The 21,443-nt window shown below is 41.5% G+C and overlaps 1 protein-coding gene and 1 long non-coding RNA gene across 2 annotated transcripts; both read right to left on the reverse strand.

The window, feature by feature from the left end:
* Window positions 1-7,655: 7,655 nt before the first annotated feature.
* On the reverse strand, window positions 7,656-9,791 carry LOC123693129. The gene has a single exon (XM_045638128.1). It carries the CDS (start codon window positions 9,789-9,791, stop codon window positions 7,656-7,658), a length of 2,136 nt encoding a protein of 711 aa, XP_045494084.1.
* Window positions 9,792-19,927: 10,136 nt separating this feature from the next.
* Window positions 19,928-20,731, reverse strand: LOC123692535. Its single transcript, XR_006751581.1, has 2 exons — window positions 20,447-20,731; window positions 19,928-20,115 (listed from the first exon to the last, which is right to left on the reverse strand). It is a non-coding gene; the product is annotated as an uncharacterized LOC123692535 (long non-coding RNA).
* Window positions 20,732-21,443: the final 712 nt, after the last annotated feature.

Raw genomic sequence — 21,443 nt, forward strand, 5'->3', positions numbered from 1 at the left:
CATTCACACAGTGTTTGTTGAAATTGTGCGTGAAAAATTGAATTCAATGTTGATTTTTAATTTTTTAGGATAATTTATTTTAAATCCAGTGTCTTTCTTTATAAATTACATTAAAACTAGTCTATTAAAAACACAAACTGTTAGGTAATCGGTATAATGCAAACATAAAATTTTGATCAATAAAATAGAAAATGTGGTCCTTTGCTAATTTTGCGTATCGTTACATATAATAATAGAATATGTAACGATAGATTAACAAACCATTCAACGAAATGAAATAAAATTCTTACGAGCTATGAGCGTAAAGTTTATATGACAATTGAGAATTATAATCGCGATTACATTACACTACGGTGTAAACGCATCCCGGAGGTTGTATCTCAACTCTCGAGGCGGCTATTCTGCTAATGTCCGGGGGTTGATTTGACAATAAAAGTAAACGTTTATCCACCGCTGACTTCACGATTTTCACAAATTACTGTTTTTTGCTCTCATATCGTTATTAAATCGGCTTCGATTTATCAAAACATTTTTATCACAATTTTTATTTTCAGAATTATATACAATACAATATGAGTAAAAATAAATACTTAAGTAATATTTTTTGTGTAGTTAAATGTAGTACACACTGAGTAGGTATAAATATACGTTATTAATTACTTTTAATTATTAGAAATTAAAGACTTTTTAACGGATTTTAAACGCGATTTAATCATTATATTATTTTCCCGACGTTTCGAACACTTTACAGCGAGCGTGGTCACGGGGAGACCGTAAAATCCGTTAAAAAGTCTTTAATTTTTAATTATTATTTAATGCACAATTATTACTACACATACTATTTAAGTGTAGGTAAACATTATGAAATATGCATCTATAGTAAGTATATCTGGGGGCACGGTAGTGCCCCCGCCAAGACGAGCCAAGCGAACAAGCGACGGGCACTACCTACCTTTTCTCGAAGCGCTTCGACGTTTTTTTGAACCCTCATAACTTGGGTTTGGATTATGCTAGATCAACAAAATTTTCGGGATATATTGTCAATAGCGGACTTATTGAACATATTAAGTTTTAATGACATTAGCTTTTATACTTCAGATTTTATTTATATCTAAAAAACGCTAATTTCGTCACTGACTCACTGATGATCATCAAAATTCTTATGGTATTTCCTAATGTCCTAGAAAGCTGAAATTTTGTATGTAAGCTAGTATTAGCACACAAACAACAAAAAAATTATAAAACTTGTAACTTTCATCCCCCATCCCCTTAAACTAGGGGATGGGAGATTGTATGAGACCTGTAATTTTAAATTAAATTTTGATGACGCTAGAGGTCTAATCTAATAATCTAAAACTTGGTTCCCCTAGATATATATATATGTTTGTTAACAAAGAAATTAAAAGTTTAATCGACATATAAAATTTTGTTACAAACAACTTACAAAAAGAAATGAAATCCCACCAAAAACATTTTCATGTAAAATGTTGCCAAGACGAGCCCATATGACTCGCACTGTCAAAAAGTTATCAGATCTCATGTAGAGCCAAGCTTCTAACACTACACGCCTTAACTCTACAAGGCCTAACTTCACAAACTCTACACCTTAGTCAAAATATGTGGCTTGGCCGTTCGTTACTACAAGAACTATTGTATAACACAAAAGTAATGAACAGTGAATTAATTTTTCACCTTACGCCGATGTGAATGTAGCGAAATGGCCAAGCCACATATTTTGACTAAGGTGTAGAGTTTGTGAAGTTAGGCCTTGTAGAGTTAGGGCGTGTAGTGTTAGAAGCTTGGCTCTACATGAGATCTGATAACTTTTTGACAGTGCGAGTCATATGGGCTCGTCTTGGCAACATTTTACATGAAAATGTTTTTGGTGGGATATATTATACTTTGCTCAGATAATCTGGAAGTTCCTTACATAGATTTCACAGCTGATGATTTTCACACGCGCTGTCTTAAGGCGAGGGACATTAAGGCGCTCAAATATAATTTAGGTAATAATATCATTATCATTTTTATAATTCATTATTATTAAAATATACTCTTGTTAAATTACCTACCATACTTGTTTTTAGGTGTAAAATTTATTTTTTCAACATACATAATTGCGTTTAATTGCGTTTTTGCCGACATTATATGTAACTGAATCAATATAAAAAACATAAATTTTAAAATAATGTACAGGCATAAATTTGAATGGTATTTTATTTCACTGTGAATAGAGGTAATGACCTAAAACATTCCAACAAAGAACTAATTGCGGTGTACAAAATACGAATAGGTACTAAATTGAGATGGCCAATACAGACCGCATTCATTGCATTCTTTTAAGCCTTTTCATGCAACATTCTATTGTTTCATAGCATCATGGGCGTAAATAAGATAAAGGTGATATTATAACAAAAATAATAATTTTAAAATGGTATGCTGTGGGTATGCTTTAAGGTGGATGTTCCGACCGTCCCTCCATACATTTTTGATTACCTCTAAACACTTAACACAGACACTATTTCTTTAAAACTAATCATTTTATCACTTCTCTATAATGAAATGTGTGCGCGTTCGACCTTTTTAATCAATAATTTACAATATTTACTTAGAAAAACAACAGTAAAATACCGGAAAAATTTGACACTTCTACAGCTGTAGTGTGCGTGACTTTTGCCAAGCGAAACACGACATAAAGCACGACATCTAGCGCATAGACTATATACTTATTACAGATCTAGCGCGTCAATGTCTAAACGAAAGGCGATGTTTAGACATTGACGCGCTAGATGTCGTGCATTCGCGTTCGTTATCTTATACATAATGAGCATAATTCTAATAAATCAAAGTTCTGTGTAAAAATTGAGTAATTTCATTTCCAATCGTTCAAAGAAAATAACAATAAAATAAAATAAAACTAATGACTAGACATCGGATTATATGCACTAACAAAATGCCAAAATATGCATGCAAATATGCACTAAAAAAGGCCGAAATATGCACTAAAAACGACTGATATGCCTAAAATATGCACATATAAATCAAAAAAATCTATATTATTTTTATATATTTAAATCAAAGATTGTACAAAAACATTGAAATTTTCTTGAAATTGAGTATAGTTTTTGTGCCAATATACAATTAAGCATTTTTACCAAATTTTCGAGCGCAAATTTGTGACGTTTGTCACCCGCGAGCCCAGTGTTGCCACCTTAGACCTTTCCGGGCTAAATCTAGCCCTTTTTTGGAATTCAACCCGTGTTTTACCTTTTTAGCCCCAAAAGGGTAATCTAGCCCTATTTTGAATGGCTCAAAATTTACTTAAAATGGAGCCCATTTTGTAATTTTTTGCCATTTTACCATGCCAAAATAGGGTTTGTTTACTCGCTGAGCGTTCTGATTGGCTAATAAAGGTTAGTCGACCAATCAAAACTCCCGCTACTTAACGATTTATGCACGAAATATGCACGATTGGGGAAAAAGGCTAAAATATGCACTAACGCCGAAATTAGAGAGTTTTATGCATTTGCATATGCAAATATGCAAATACATATAATCCGATGTCTACTAATGACCTTAGAAACTATGTTTTTTTTTTGTAAACAATTTATTACTCATTATTGTTCGTCCGTCGTAGGTCTGTAAACTGTATTGTACACTGAAGGTAAATGGTACTGTAGGTACTTTAGTTCGGCGTCGTCGTCGCGGTCGGCTTGATATAAAATTACATTCTTGATTTCATTGACACGCGCTATGATTTGCGCGCGGAATTTCTTGTGTTGTGTATTTATTTTTGTATGCTATGCATTTTAATTGATTCAAATTGCAATGTTTCTCTAGTATGCATTTGAGACTATATTGTAAATTGTAATAATTGATCGTGGGTATAGTAATTAATTATTCTAATAACGCAATTAGTAATATATGTATTTTCGGTGGGATTCAAAACAAAAAATTGGCCCGTGATTTTTATGAAATTTCACCACATTGCAAATCACATCAATCATAGTTCATACACATGTATGACGAAAGTGATTAGTATTGTGGCTAACATTGACTCATCAGTTCATCACTGAAACCAGTGATAAATCAGTACCTTTTTTTTTTTTTTTTTTTTTTTTAACGTTGGGATATGCTTTTACGCATCCCCCTCGGCAGTTTTACTGTCCAAGGGGGTATGTGGGACTCGCTGCGAAGCCATACCCACTAAAACCCAACGGTGGCCGTCTATCACCCTGAACGACGGGGGTTAACAGCCAGGCCTTATACCCCCGCCGTCTATGTGGCGTCTGCCGCGTCTTGGCGACCCTCCGAGGCCCGGGAGCGTATAATGGGCGCCGATATTAGACAATATCGCCGTTCCATTCCGGACCTATCCACCTTACGTCACGGGGGGATCCGGTTTCCTTGCCGTGAGCATAGCTGTAGTATGCGCGTATCTACGGAAACCTCCCCCCGGACTTTTCTCTAGGGTGTTTTACGGCTGGCGCTGGTCATATAGACGCCTGCGCCTGCCGGCTCTGCGTCGTCGCAGAGGATCCGCTCCTGGGTCGTTTTCCCGGGCCCTCTCTGCGTCCTCCTTTCTCTTCATTACCGTCGCACAGAAAGTGGCGACGATCTTCCATGCGCGGTCACCGTCAGAGGAGACCATGGTCTCTACAAGAGTCTGCAGAGTCAGCTGGGAGTCTGCTCCCAGTAGGCTCTGGAGGGATCCACGTTCGTCTGTCCAAGCTGGACAGTCTGCAAGGGTGTGTAAAGCCGAATCTTGTAGGCTGCTACAATGATGGCAGGCGGGAGCCGGCTCACGGCCTATCCTGTGCAGGTAGTTGCCGAAGCATCCGTGGCCAGACAACACCTGCACCAATCGGTAGCTGAGCGGACCCCACCGCCTGTCCACCCATTCCCTGAGTACCGGGCTGATAGCGTTCAACGTCCAAGCTCCCACGCAAGACGAGTCTAATTCCCGACGCCATCGGCGAAACACCGCGTCGCGGGCTTCTCGTTTCCATTCTCGGAGCGTTTCGGAGGAGAGGCCCTCGTCGTTCGCTCTTGCCTCCGATCTGCGCCAGTAAACTTGTGAGAGGGCAGCGGCTTCAAGGTGCCAAGGTGCAGTTCCGGCAATGACGCAGACCGCATCATAGGAGACGGTGCGATACGCCCTAGCCACTCTTATGGCCACCACTCGTTGCGACCGCCGTAGTACGACTGTATTGCGTGTCAGTAGCTTATCTGCCCATATCGGACACCCGTACAGTGCCTGTGATCGCACTACACCCGCGAAAAGTCGGCGACAGCCCCAGCTCGGCCCACCAATATTCGGCATAATGCGGCAGAGAGCCGCTGCCGTCGTGCTGAGCTTGGTGGTCAGTGCCGAAAAATGACTCTGGAATGTCCACCGCGGATCGAGCACCAGACCGAGGTATTTCAGTCTGGGCCCAATTCGGATGGGCACCCCGCTCACGACGATCTCTTCCCCCGGTGGTGGGGCCCTCCGGTGCCCGTGAAAGCATATAGCCTCAGATTTTTCGAGAGCTACTTTGAGCCCGAGGGTTTTGATTCGAGCGACCACCTGTGCCACTCCAGCCGTGGCTCGAACTCGCGCCTCCCTGAAATCCCGGCCTGTGGACACCACTAGGGTGTCATCGGCGTAGCAGATAGTGCTGACTCCCTGCGGGAGCCCTCCTCGTAGCACGTGATTGTATCCGATGTTCCACAGAAGAGGCCCCAATACAGAACCTTGTGGAACACCGCATGCAACACTGTGACTACCCCAGCCGTCTTGCCTTTGGAAGGCAATTTGGCGCCCGCAGAGGTATGAGCAGACAATACGGCGGAGATAAGGTGGTAGTTCGTGTCCGACAAGGCCGTCTAAGATTTTATCCCAGGGGAGGGTGTTAAATGCATTGGAAATATCCAACGATATTGCCAGTGCTACCCCCCCTTGGGAGACGGCTCCTTCACAGATATCACGCAGCAGAGCTATCGCATCCACAGTAGAGCGCCCCCGCCTAAAACCAAATTGCGCCTCGTGCAGGTCTGGTCCTATCCGCGTCAGGTGGGTCTGAATGCGACTGGAGATAATTCGCTCGAAGAGCTTGCCAGCTTCATCCAGCAGGACGATCGGCCTATATGCAGATGGTGAATCCGCTGGCTTGCCGCTCTTTCTTAACAAAACAAGGCGACCCATCTTCCAACGCTCCGGAAACCTCCCGCTCTTCAAACATTCGGTTAACAGATCACAGAAACGCCGGTCCAATCCGTGCGACAGAGCAAGGGACCACACTCTACCGTGCACTCCATCCGGGCCCGGGGCGGTAGTCTTTCTTTTCAGACGGTCTACCGCTGCATTCAATTCAGCTAGGGACACGTCTGGAATAGGTTCATCGCAGGTCCGGTCTTCTTGATCGCTTCCGACTCGGCTCGCAAGATCAGTTATACTGGAGCTATGACCTGGAAATAGGGTGGTCACTACCTTTTGCAGCAGCGCTGGCTCCATTGTGGCTGTTAGCGGCGGGGCCCAAGGACGCAGCTTATTCATTACCAGCCTGTAAGGGCGTCCCCAGGGATCCAAGTTCAGCGTGTCCAATAATTCAGTCCAGGCTCTTTCCTTCGCGACTGCGATGGCATCTCTAAGAGCCTTTTTGGCATTCTGATAGATGGTGTATCTTTCAGTCTCCTCAGCAGTAGAGTAATCAGCGCGTCTCCTTCTTCGCCTGTATTTGGTAAACCGGCGCCTAGCAGTCACACATGCTGATCGAAGTCGCTCATGTTCCCTCGACCACCAGTAAACTTTATTCTGTGGGAGGGATCTTCTCAGTCTTGACATGGCGGCATCCGAAATTTGCATCATTGTCTCGGCAAACCATTCCGCTTCAGCATCTACATTAATAGCGTCGGGTTTCGGGCACCACGCCCTGATTAAGGACGCTAACTCTAGTAAATGTCCATCCAGACTCTTCAGGGACCATCTCGGATTCTTTTCGGCAGTCGCAAGGTTTATGTTCCTCGTAGTACCTGTCGTAGGGAGAACTTCGAATCTGATATATTTGTGATCAGATAAGGTCTCAACCTCCGACAGGACTCGCCAACCCTGGACACGACAGGCAAGAGCGGGACTCGCGAAAGTCACGTCCACCACTGAGCCTCCCTGCATGCGCACACAGGTGTTTTCGGTGCCTTGGTTGAGTGGAACCAAATTTTGAGCAGCGAGCCATTCTACGAGGATGTCCCCACGGGCATCCGAAGCTGCAGAACCCCAAGTCACGGATTTAGCATTAAAGTCCCCAGCAACGATGATTTGGTGAGGGCGACTCCATTGGATCAGGGACCCCACTTCCCCCAAAAACGCTTCAAACTCAGGAAGAGTTTTATTCGGTGAGAAGTATGTTCCGATGACAACCGTGTCGATGAGCCTAACAGCCACGCATCCGTGACCCTTCATGTGTGCGCGAATTGGGATTGCACCTTCTGCTTGTGTCACCACTATAGCAGCCACTTCGTCCAGGTCTCCAATCCAGTTATCCCGCCCACTGGGGATAGCGTAGGGTTCTGATAATATTCCAAGATGTATAGACCACTGTGCCAGGCTCTGGATCAATAAGTCCTGAGCCCTGGCACAGTGGTTGAGGTTGGATTGCAGAAACCGTAGGGCCATGTTACGCTGTAACGATTTCTACAGTCTCCATATTTGTTCCTTCCGCCTGGGAGCCCGCAGTTGGATTATTGGGTCTTCTTTTAGGCGCCTTGTCAACTGAGCAGCCACTGCCACCCAACCGATGGTCCGCTTTCCTGCCTGCAGCCGCACATACTATGCAGTTCGGCTTAGCAGTACAGTTTGCGGCTTTATGGTCCGGCTGCCCGCAGCGATAGCACAGCCGGCTACGATCGCATTCCGTAGCGCAACGGTTTGCAACGTGACCGACTTCGAGGCAGCGAAAGCAACGCAGCTCCCGTGGCTTTTGAACACTTACCCGCGCTGCGACCCATCCAACGAGGAAACGCGACTCGGTGACTTTTTTAGCCGCTGTAATAGGGCAGTTTACCCATGCTGCGTACAGTCCGGTTTTGTCCTGTTGAATTTGGCTCACCCTGATCTGTTCGGCCGAACATTCGCCCTTTATAGCTATGGCTTCCTTCAGGTCGGTCGCTGTAATAGACGCGTCTAGGCCTGACACGCGTAAATCCGCCATTTTAACAGGCCTAGACACTTTTATGTTTTGGTCCTTAAAGATGTTCTTCAGTTTGACCGACAGCAAGTCCGCCTTATCGCTACTGCCAGGTCCAGCAATCTGTATAACAGTGGCTCCCGTGACCGCCTGGCGAAATTTCACACATTCAATTCCGGCCTCTTTCAGGTCAACTTTGGATCTCGCTTCTTTAATAACCGCAGCGTACGTAACACCATTGGCCTGAGCCTCAGCTGGAATTGTCAGCACGACTGCCGCGGACCTCGGAGCCCTTAGCCTTGGTTTGGCTGATTGAGACGCCTTACCCGATTCCACCGTGTGCCTAGCGAGTTTGGCCTGTTGAGCTTTGTTCGCGCTCGCCCTACCCTTCTTTGCCACAACTGTCCATCCCTCGCCAGAAGAGGTGGCTGTAGGTATAGCGGGCGACTCCACGTCTCGGCTTGTGGGAGCCACGACTGCGGGGGAGAGAGTAGGCGCAGGTTCTTCTATCCGTATTTCCTTATCCTTTATCGTTGAACCCTTTCCCTTTTTCTTCTCCTTCTTCTTTTTCTTGTCTCCTTTCATTTTTCCATCAACTTCTTTGTTTTTTGACACATCCTGAGCAATTTTGGATAGAGTTTTTGTTGCTCTTACTCTTGGTCTCATATCCTCTAAAACTTCAGAACAACTCTCCTGACGCATACCAGTGACCTGGTTTCCCGCCTTATCCGCCGCATTGAAGAGGCGGAGTTGCGATTGCGGATTTGGTTGAGGCTGCAAACTCTTAAGCCGCGCATCGATAAGCTCTTCTAATTGGCGAATCATTCTAGATTCGAAATCCCGCGACAGCTCCGTCGTTTGTGCAGGCGCAACCGGGCCCCGATGCATGAGCAGTCGCATCTCTCTCATCTCATTTTGGAGAAAGTCTAGCCTTATGCGCAACCGCTCATTTTCTGCGCGAAGCGCACTCGTTTCCTCAGTTAGCGTTCTAAACGCAAGGGAATCAGCATCTTCTCTAATCGCCTTAGCAGCGTTTCTAAGGTCGGCCACGTAGGTTGTCTTTAGGTGGTTGGACGCTTTGGCGATCTTTTCCACCGTCGCCAAGTTTACCTCAATTCGTTTCCGTACCTCTTCAGTCGCTGTGTTTGCTACGGTGGTGTGCAGCGAAATCGCGGGTGAACGCACAGGTTTTGGCTCTGGATCTCCTGAGCCTGACACTCTTGGTTCTTCTTCCGCTTGGGTATCCTTTTCTAGCCTGTGCGCCTTGCGCAAGCCTGTTCGAGGTTTTCTTCCCGAGGAGGACGGGATGGAAGTATCACTAGAACTTCCATCATCCAACCGAGAACGCTTTCGACATCGCCAAAAACGTGACTCCTTATTTGGTGTGCATAGAGCCTCCCGACGAGCCAGGGGGCTCATAGCAGTTCGCGAATTGATGCTCGTCATAGAGTTCGGAGAGTCCGACTCTGCAGCAGCATCTGTAACCGCAAAAGAACGGCTGACCGTTCCACCAGTAGCTGTAGTTGGTGTTGGGGTAGCGCTTGTCATACGTTCCAACACAACGTTACATCTTTTAATCGCCGATTCTCTCGGCATATCTCCTTCCACTTCAAGTTGGGGTTTCATAATGTACTTGGTAAGTTCCCACGAGCATGGGGGATCTATACGGTCCACCCGGGCGGTGCCCCCTGCACCCGGGTAACCCTGTTACGCCCCGGAGGGCGGGCGGTATCCGGGGGTTGGCCGCTACGACTTGGTCCACTCGCCAAGCCACCTGCCACCCAGATGGAAGCAGGAATTCGACGCCGCGCGTAGGCCCTGGGGGGCGCCCCAGCGCCGAATTGGAGGGGTTTTTTCTGAGGTCACCTTCCTCTTGGACCGGCCGATTAAGGCAAGCCCCCTGGTCTCTAACGTGCCGCTAGACATGACAACGTCACACGTCAGAGGTAACAGTTTGCCCGGCGGAGGGCCTAAGCCCCAGTGCCCAGCAAGAGACATCCTCCCACTAGGCCCGCCGGGGTGCGGTTCAACAACCGCCATCCATCGCTGTATTGTAGCCGTTGGACTCCAAGGATCCTACTCCAGGGCCGCATCCCGTATAGTTTTATAAGAAACGAATCGGGAGCGGCACGTGTATATTCCATATTAGCTTCCCCAAGATGCTGGCTTGCAACCCAGGTACTGAGCCCCCCCGCCGCGACAAGGCTTGGAAAAGTGGGGGGGGATAAATCAGTACCTATATCATATTGTGTTTGAATATTTTTAAACAATGATATAAGTATACAATTATTATAAATCGGTAAACTATCAAAGTAATCACAAACTTGCAAACATTGGTAAAATGTCCAGTAGTTTATGAGCCTATTCATTACAATCAAACAAACAAACAAAGTTTTCCTCTTTATAATATTAGTGTAGACAAACACTATGAATACGATCACGAATGCAAATTCGGGGATTTTCTAATTATTGCTAAATAATAATTGAATTCGTTTTGAAATACTCTATAATTTTTAGTGTATAAATAGACATTTATAATGTGGTGCTCATTTTTTTTGTACTGCTAACGCTATTGTAGGTACCTATTTTCGTTGTTTTATTTCAAGTGAACACGGCCATACAATTTTGTCACGAGCCGCCTATGATTGTAGGTACTTTTGTTAGGCTCCTTCGTCGTCCGCGTCGCGTCGGCTCGAAAGTTCTTGATTTCATTGTCACGCGCTATGATTTGCGCGCGGATTTTCTTGTGTTGTGAATTTATTTTTGTATTATTATTATTTTTTTTTATTTTTATTTTATTGATTCAAATAAAATATTTCACTAGTATGCATTTGAGACTATATTGTATTATGTATAATTTATCGTAGGTATAGTTATTCTTATAACGCAGTTGGTCGCGCCAATATAAAAAATATACGTAAATATATTCTCGATATAAAGTGGACTGTATTTAGATCAACGTGGTGTTAGCAAAGAGGGGAAAGACGGGAACACACGGCACATACCTCGTCGGAGGGAGTAGCGTCCAGAACACACGCCGCGCCACGCGGTCAGGGTCCTCCAGCTCGCGGCGGGCAAGAACGGGTCCAGTCCCACACTCCACACGAACACACACGCGGCGGTGAGCGCGACCAAGGGCCGGGGCACGGGATGCCCCGGGGGTGTTACAAAAGCACAATGCCTGATGATCTAGAGAGCCTCGTGGAAGCTCTCCGGCGGTGAGTCCCGATCCTCGCTAAAGATCGGAGAGAACTACTGGCTGTCGTTCGTGACATAGGTAGGTCACGTGACGAGCGCTAAATAGCGCGCGATGATTGGTTGTGCTCGTATGTAGGGAAGGATGAAGGAATACACCACAAATAATAAACATTTAATTTCTACATTTACTATTTTAATTATATTGGCGTTACCATATCCACCCGCCCTAAATGGGTCACCATTTAAAACCAATCATAAGATACAGCGAAAAACTATGACTCTAGGATCGCATAATGCGCGCGGGTTAATAAAGTCCTAAAAGCCACGGCGGTAATATAAATAACAAATTCTATGGCTCCAGGAGCGCATAATGCGAGCGGGATAATAAAATTCCTAAAAGTCACGGCGGAAAATATAACTAACAAATTCTATGACTCTAGGATCGCGTAATGCGAGCGGGGTATAAAAAATTCCTAAAGTCACGGCGGTATTTATAACTAAGAAATTATAACGAAAGCGGTGCAAAACTTAAGATTAAACTTAACTAACTGCGGTAATATATTAATGCGATATAACTATTGTCTTGGAAGCGGACATAAACGAACGACCGGGCGAAGGTAAGCTCCCTTGGCGGTTCTAACTGTACAAACGCGCGCGACGTCGTCCTTTGAAGGATGTACTTTCTCTACGACGGCTAAAGCCCAGGTTAGGGGCGGTGCATTATCATTTATTACAACCACGACCGTTCCAGGAGTAATAGGTGTGGAAGGCGTATTCCATTTCTGCCTAACCTGCAAACCGTGTAAGTATTCCAATCTCCAACGTTTCCAAAACGACTGGACTAACTTGTCCAGTAGCGAATGCCTATCAAGCAAACTGACGTGATCAGATTTGACTTGCGGCGCGGGTAATGCTAATAAGAGCGCGGTAATTAAAATAACACGAAACAAATTCGTTATAATATTATACATATATTTAATATGATAATAATCAATGATCATGATAATTATGTGATCATTGTGCGGTAATATCGCTGGATGCTTATGTGCATATTCCAGGGCGGTATCGCTTAGACGTCCAATGAGGATAAGTCTGTTGCGAGTAAAAGGCTTCAAGTGATTGAAAGCCTGCAAATAAAATTTATAATAGAGTATATTAGAATACTCCTCTGCAAAATATTTATTTTGCAGGGCGGGAATAATTTTATTTACAGCGAAATTAGGTTCCTCTACGGTCATCATAACACCGCGGCGGGATAATAATATAAGGAACCTATAAATATAAAATACACGACGCGACGAGACGCGAAGGGCGGTATCGTATAAAGCGCAATGCTTTATAGGCGAGCACACAGGGTGCGTGAATAATTTTCGTTCGGGAATGTCTGCAATAGACTCACCATTGAGACTCTCATGAGGCCAATCAGATGGATCCGAACGAGCCCACTGGGGTCCATGGAACCACAGAGGGTGCGAGACGAGATTTTGTGGCATAATGCCACGCAAAAGAAAGTCAGCGGGATTTTCAATACCAGAAACATGGTAGAAGTTATCTGATGGGATGTTATACACGACTGTGGGAGCAACGAAGCCCATCATGTCCCACAGACGGGCGGCAATTGACAAGATGGAGCGCTTAATGCACGTCACATCGGCGGGTGAGGTAATTTTAAAATAAAAACAATCATCAACAGTAGACCAATGCAGACCAAGTAATTTATGTTGCACGGTCTTATCAAACTCTACCGCGGAGGGTAAAAGTTTGTGCGAAGCGGGAAGATTATCTAACACATTTTTACTATTACTATTCCATTTAACTAGATCCCACTGAGCTCCCTTAAACAAATCGATGAGCTGCTGCGACGCGGAAACTGCTTCACATTCCGTGGGAATAGAGAAGGCGATATCATCCATATACAACGAGGAAGACGCAATGCTACTCGCGAGCGGATATTTCGCGCCGTCATCTTCTACGAGCTGTCTTACCGTGCGCAGTGCATGATAAGGACTAGACTTGATGCCGAAGCAAACTCGATTAAATTGATAAAGAAGCAGCGGATCCTGCGGGCTGAAACGATATTAAAAACATTGAAAACGACGATCTAACTCACGCACGAAAATCTGCAGGAATTGTTGGCGGCAATCGGCGGTCATGGCAATCGCGTGGAGACGAAAACCTAAAATTATTGTAAACAAATTGCCCTGTAAATTCGGCCCAACATGCAGAAGGTCATTCAATGAACGCTGGCTTCCAGAAGTTGGCATGCTAGCATCTAAAACCATGCGCAGCTTAGTCGACGATTTATCCTCGCGCAGAACAGCGTGATGCGGTATAATATAAATAGGTGTAGGGTCACGCGGATCATACGGAGGCGCGGGTGAAATATAATTCTTAGTTAGATAATCCTTTATGACGTCATCATATGCCAACCTTAATTTAGGTGAAGCCTGTAGCTTTCTTTCAAGGCACATGAAACGTTTGCGGGCAATATTAAATGAGCCACCGAGAGTGTAGAAATCATCCTTAAATGGGAGCGAAACAATATATCTGCCACTCACGGGGCCGCGGGTTGTAGTTGATTTATAATATTCTTCACATTCAACACCATCGGGATGTTGAACGGGCGGTGCGGTAGGAAGCTCCTCGAGCTCCCAGAAACGCCTGACTAATGAGTCAATAGCGGCGGTCTCTTGAACGTGACAACACGTCAAGGGCGGTTTATGTATGTTAGGTATGGTGGGTACTGAACCCATTATTACATAGCCTAACACCGTGCGCAATGCAGCGGGCGCCGACGAGTCACGAGATGCATGAACTACGTCGGGGAGAAGCAGATGAGGGAACAGAGAAGCACCGATTAATAAATCGATTTTATTTGGCGTACCAAAACTCTCATCTGCGAGCGGTAAATGCGAAATATGCGATAAGACAGAAGTGTCTATAACAGCGGTAGGTAATAAATCCGTAACATGATCAACAACTAGCGGTGAAATATTAAAAGATATGTTGTTGTCAAGACGCGAATAAAATTTTATATTTACGGAATTACTATTTATAATTTTTTCTGAACCACCGAACCCCTTAATAATAGTACGTTCGGTTTTCTGCGGTTTAATACCTAAGCGTTCACAACATTCATTCGTAATGAAGTGACTTTGCGAAGCGGAATCTAAAAGCGCGCGAATAATAAGCCGTTCACCTTTACAATTATAAGCTACGACTTCAGCGGTTGATAATAAAATAGTACATTGTTTATTCGCGGGCGCGTTGCATTGAAATGCGTTATCAGTATCAGCTGTATAGCTAGCGGTAAATAGCGCTACGTCAGAGCGGACGCACTCGCCCGACGGCGGCGACGGCGCAGGCAACGGCGGTGTGCTGCGCGGCGGGGGATGAGACGCAGGCGCGGGTATGGAAGATTCGCGTTTCAAATGTAACATTGTATGATGTTTTAATTTACAAACGCGACAATTAGAATACGACGAACAACTAGAAACTCGATGTTTTATACTGAGACAATTTATACACGCGTTTCTATCCTTTACGTATTTCAAACGTTCCTGCGGACTCATTTTATGAAAACTCGAACATTTATATAAATGTTGATGCGTAATATTTTTACAAAGACAACTATAAGCCGAATCAGCTGTTGTTACGTAAGATTGATACGTCTTAGGCGGTGCGGAAGAAGTATTATTTGAACTGCGGTTATAATTATTCTTTCGAGGCGGTTTATTTATTCCCGAATTTGTGGAAGGATGAATGCGTTCTAATACCTTCGCACGAGTTTGAATAAATTGAACTAAGTTATCAAAAGTAGGCATTTCACTACCAAACTCAGTCTCGAAAGCGCCAACGGTATCTGAGTCTAACTTCTTCAGCGCGATATGAACAATCATTAAATCTGTAATATTATCTAACTTTATATTTTGTAAGGCGCGCACTGCGCTAATAAAGTTATCTGTAAATAAATCAAAGTTTGTTGCGGACGCACAATGCAAAGGTTTAAAATCAAACATTTGATTTAAATACGCGGAAACTAACATACGTTTATCATCATATTTATCTTTTAAAGTTTGTAAAATTAAATTATAATTTTCAGCGGAGGGGGTTATACCAGCTATAACAGTTGTGGCCTTCCCCGTTAATTTACCTAGTAAATAATATAAGCGCTCGGCATCTGTAAGGCCGGGATTGTTATGAACAATTGATTCAAAATTCGAAAGAAACAGCGGAAATGAGCGAATATCACCCGAAAATGGTACTAATTCGATAGGCGGTAATTTAGGCCTATTTTTATGCAAATTATTAATATCTCCGTGTGACGGACATGGTTGCGAATATTGCGATTTAATTCTTTTAATCCTGCTATACAAAGACTCGAATGCAACGAGGCTTTTATAATCAGGTTTCGCGGCGGGAATTAATGATAACAAACGAATATTATATTCATCTAAACATTTCTTATAATCATCGCGTAATGATTCTATCTGCGCGGACTCGTCAAGGAAACTTTCCATAAGCGCAGCGTTGTTATGAACGTTCAAAGACAAATCATAAATTCTTTGCACCATTTCGAATATAACTTCGCATTTAGCTAATAACATGGATAACTGCGAATCATTTATATCTTCCGAATCATTAACATCCGAAGCGTCACTATCAGCTAACTTAGTCATTTTCTTAGGCGGCATTTTTAATAACAAAAGTAAATATTCAAACAGAGAATGTTACAATAAAAATTACAATAACAAGTAATACGACCAAATAAAGTAGGTCAGTGACGCAAGCGTAATAAGAACAGAGTATGTATTTCCAATATGGTCGGATTATAACAGCGGATCGCGGAATGTACTCGATAACGTTATAAATTTCGAGTGCGGGTAGACCGTAGATAAATATGATGAAATATGTTCGATTTATAATGATTTTAGCGTTATAACTGCGGATAAACGATATGAATATAGTTTTAATTAACTATTTTAATAATAATATACGCGTAACTTAATGTACTATTAAATCACTTATTAGGGCATACGATGAGTATCCTAATAAGGGCGGGTTTAAAATATATTTTATATGAATAGTAGAAGACGCATTGTCGTTCTACGCGGTAAATTAAATAGTATTTCGCATTGAAGATACTACTAATACGCTTATTAGGGCCTACACAATGAGTATCCTAACAAGGGCGGTGGAATCATTAGGTAATGTACGATTCGTAAGGACTAACAATGGTTACTATCCGGATCGAAGGTACCACTCAATGGTTACTATCCGGCTCGAAGGACCAATCAATGGTCGCGCCAATATAAAAAATATACGTAAATATATTCTCGATATAAAGTGGACTGTATTTAGATCAACGTGGTGTTAGCAAAGAGGGGAAAGACGGGAACACACGGCACATACCTCGTCGGAGGGAGTAGCGTCCAGAACACACGCCGCGCCACGCGGTCAGGGTCCTCCAGCTCGCGGCGGGCAAGAACGGGTCCAGTCCCACACTCCACACTCCACACACGCGGCGGTGAGCGCGACCAAGGGCCGGGGCACGGGATGCCCCGGGGGTGTTACAAAAGCACAATGCCTGATGATCTAGAGAGCCTCGTGGAAGCTCTCCGGCGGTGAGTCCCGATCCTCGCTAAAGATCGGAGAGAACTACTGGCTGTCGTTCGTGACATAGGTAGGTCACGTGACGAGCGCTAAATAGCGCGCGATGATTGGTTGTGCTCGTATGTAGGGAAGGATGAAGGAATACACCACAAATAATAAACATTTAATTTCTACATTTACTATTTTAATTATATTGGCGTTACCAGCAGTTATATTTTCGGTGGGACAATTATTTGACCCGTGATTTTTCTGAAATATCACCACGTTGCAAATCACATCAATCATACACTTATGACGAAAGTATAGTGGCTAACATTGACTCATCAGTTCATCACTGAAACCAGTGATAAATCAGTATATCATATTTTATTGTGTTTGAATATTTTTTAAACAACGATATACCTATACAATATTATTATAAATCGGTAAACTACCAAAGTACTTCCGAATTTTCAGACAGACAAACAAGTAGTTTGAACACGCAGTTTTCTTATACTAGTAGCAAAAATCAAAACCATAATATTATGTTTACTTACTATATTTTACTAAAAGTCGAGTGCGTCGAAATCGTAAATAATAATATAATGTTTTTCACCTTCCTGGTTATTTTCCCATAGTAAATAGTGTTTTAGGTTTGTTGTTGTAGGTAGGAATAATAATAATTATTCTTACTTGTTGGTTATGAAATGTATATTGAAATAATTTACTTTTACAAATCATTAGTGATATTAGTTTTGAGTGAAAATGCTTGGATCAGCATAATATTAAATGGTACTTCAAATACATGTTTTGATAAAAAAACAATAGTGTAATAAAATAAAACTGCGTTTTATTGTAATCAATGTTGACAGTTTTAAATTCCAAAATTATTGATCAATAAAATAGTTTACACCAACAAATATAACTTTTATTTTTATAACCATCGTTCATAATATAAACCGTAGCAGGTGGCGTTTTGAAGTTCTGTCTACTCATACAGAAAAATGGAAAACTTGTTTTTTTTGTAAACAATTTATTACTCATTATTGTTGTTTGGCTGTGTGTTTGGCAACTCGAAGCGTGGTCGTCCGTCGTAGGTACTTTTGTTCGGCGTCGCGTCGTCGCTCGTCCGCGTCGGCTTGATATAAAACATTCTTGATTTCATTGACACGCGCTATGATTTGCGCGCGGAATTTCTTGTGTTGTGAATTTATTTTTGTATGCTATGCATTTTAATTGAATCAAATTGCAATATTTCTCTAGTATGCATTTGAGACTATATTGTAATAATTGATCGTGGGTAGGTATAGTAATTAATTATTCTAATAACGCAATTATATTTTCGGTGGGATTCAAAACAAAAAATTGGCCCGTGATTTTTATGAAATTTCACCACATTGCAAATTATATATTATACAATTACAATTACAATTATTATAAATCGGTAAACTATCAAAGTAATCACAAACTTGCAAAATATGCTTTTCCGAATTTTCAGACAGACACACAATTTTATTAGTTTGTTTTAGCAAAGTAGGTACCTATACCTATACGCTTAGGTCGCGCGTCGCGTCGCGTCGTCGAAAACGGTGCGCCCAGAAACAAACATACCTACCTAATTCAGTTACAATCCTTTTTTTGTTCCGTAATATATTGTATTCTAATACGATTTTTTTTATTCGTCGGCCAGTTCTACTAGGTATAAAAAGATAAAATTGAAATATAATTATTGTAGCGACAGCCATATGTTACTATGTTTTCGTAAATATGTTTTTCACCTTCCTGGTTATTTTCACATAATCTTATATATATATAAATGAATCGCAAAATGTGTTGGTAAGCGCATAACTCGAGAACGGCTGAACCGATTTCGATAATTCTTTTTTTATTATATTCCTTGAAGTACGAGGATGGTTCTTATGTAGAGAAAACGTAAACATGTACCACGGGCGAAGCCGGGGCGGACCGCTAGTCTAATATAAAAATGAATCGCAAAATGTGTTGGTAAGCGCATAACTCGAGAACGGCTGAACCGATTTCGATAATTCTTTTTTTATTATATTCCTTGAAGTACGAGGATGGTTCTTACTTCTTATGGAGAGAAAACGTAAACATGTACCACGGGCGAAGCCGGGGCGGACCGCTAGTAAATAATAAAATAATAAATAGTGTATTAGATTTGTTATTGTATCTTGTATACCTACGAATAATTATTCTTACGTCTTGTTGGGAAATGTTCAAATACCTACCTATTGAAATAATTTACTGTTACAAATCATTAGTGTTATTAGGTAGTTTTGAGTGAATAGGCATGGATCAGAAATTCAGAATATAATATGCTACTAACTACTCAAATACATACATGTTTTGATAAAAAAAAAAACAATAGTGTAATGTAATAAAATAAAACTGCGTTTTATTGTAATCAATTTAGACATTATTTATTTTCCAAAATTAATGATGAATAAAATAGTTTACGCCAACAAATATGTATATTGTATAACTTTTATTTTTATAACAATCGTTCATAATAAACCGTACTCAAGTAGCGTTTTGATTCTCACGCAACGTTGCCGCATCGCATGACAGTAGCAATTGCGCGCGCGACGTTGCCACACAAACACCACTGAGTTATAGAGGTCAGTGACCGTCAGTGACAAACACTATGGATACCTACGCTCGCGAATGCAAATTCGGTGATTTACTAATTATTGATAATCATTACTAACAATCTGAGAAAAAAATATCAATTTTTGAGCAATATGATCATTATTTTCTGTACTTATTATTTTTAAAGGCTAGTTTATCACGTGTTTTAGGATTTCTATCAGAAGAAATCCACTTCCAACAGATGACAGAAGCAAAAATTAACAAGTTTCTAAATTGGAGCCAAAAACACGATAGCAACCCATATACCTTTTAAAATCAGAATAGTAAATTGATATACCTATTTCTATAGAAATTTTAAATAATTTTGCAAATAAGAGTTGGTTTTTAATAAAAAAATATTATTTTCAGATTCTTCAGAACTTGAAGAGCTTTCTTAGTTTTGGTTTATGTTGAAATCCTCATCTCCAAATACATAGTTCATACTCTTCTATATCTGACTGATTTAATACTTCTAAAGCTTCTTCGATATGCTCGTCTCTCATTGGGTTACCTGAAAAGGATAGGTACTAAAATATTCTGTAACGGACTCAATAATTTACTTTATATTATGAAGGAGAAAACGGTCTAAATCATAAGTTGCAAAGGCAAGTCAAATTGATTAGTGGTTTATTCCCTTATACCTTTTAAAATCCAATAATATGTTAATACTCTTATACCTTCTAAAAGGTATCCAGATTTTACAAGGTTATTTCACACGCATATTCTTTATTTTCGCGTATATATAAATGTAATTATAATATTTACATATTTGGCAACAAGCAGAGTAAGATACTCTCAGTTAAAAACCTAAGATTGCATCAATAATCATGGATTGAACTTACCACGTCCTCTAGTCAGTCAAGATGGCCAGACTTTTCGCCGGAAATTACATATATTTTCTTTTTCTATTGACACTATTGCTTAACCATAGACAAAAACATACTTTCCAGTAGCCGGATAAAAAACAGTAATTAGATTTGGCGCGTAATTTAAAATGTTACGGCGTTTTCAAATCAGATACTGTCAGATACCTTTAAAAAGGTACCGTGGGCGTTTATGTCATAAAGTTGGATAACAGCTTGGGCCGGTACCACTATCGAGCTGCATGCCTTTTATTAGGTATCTGGGCGTTACGAGGTTAGAGCGTTTTCACATTATCCGATCCGATATCGGATATCGGAAGCCGATAGCCGATATCCGATATCGGACACAATTTGCCCTTTCACATTATCCGATAATATCGTCCCGATAACATGAGTGTTGCCAGAAACTGGAAAAGTAGATATATTGGGAATTAAAATAAACAGTGGATGCATTTGTGTTACAAAAAATAAACTTTATTTTAAATGAAATAAATAGTAATAAATAAACTGATGTTTTTCAAACCGGTTTAATCTGCTGACTGCGGAGTATGGATTTGTACCCTCTGCAGAGTCAGAATCTAGTTTCAATATTCAATTTCATTGTGAGGCTTGTTTTTTTATATGCTGTTTTTCTTTTTTTATTATTAGAACATGTTGTGTGGTCGTAGTGAATTTTAGAACTTTTTTATATTAAATCATGTATGACTGTTATGTTCTTATACAAATAAAATAAAAAAAAAATTCAACTCAGTATTAAAGCGACGAAACTAGCAAATACAAATTCAAATTACATTTACAAATGTAGGTGCTGTTATTACAATTTTATAGTGCTAATATGTACATTCTACCTAATATCTGGGGGTGCAAATATTTAAACAGAAATAAATTAAACTAAACTAATTCACAGTCACAGATTCCGCAATGTACATAGTACCACAGACTAATAATAATATAGCCATGACAACCAAAATAGTAA

This window comes from Colias croceus, chromosome 1 (genome assembly GCF_905220415.1).
Source record: "Colias croceus chromosome 1, ilColCroc2.1".
Lineage (NCBI taxonomy): Eukaryota > Metazoa > Arthropoda > Insecta > Lepidoptera > Pieridae > Colias > Colias croceus.

Coding starts and splice junctions, on each gene's coding strand:
- LOC123693129 (XM_045638128.1), bottom strand. CDS start 9,791: ATGAAACCCCAACTTGAAGTGGAAGGAGATATGCCGAGAGAATCGGCG.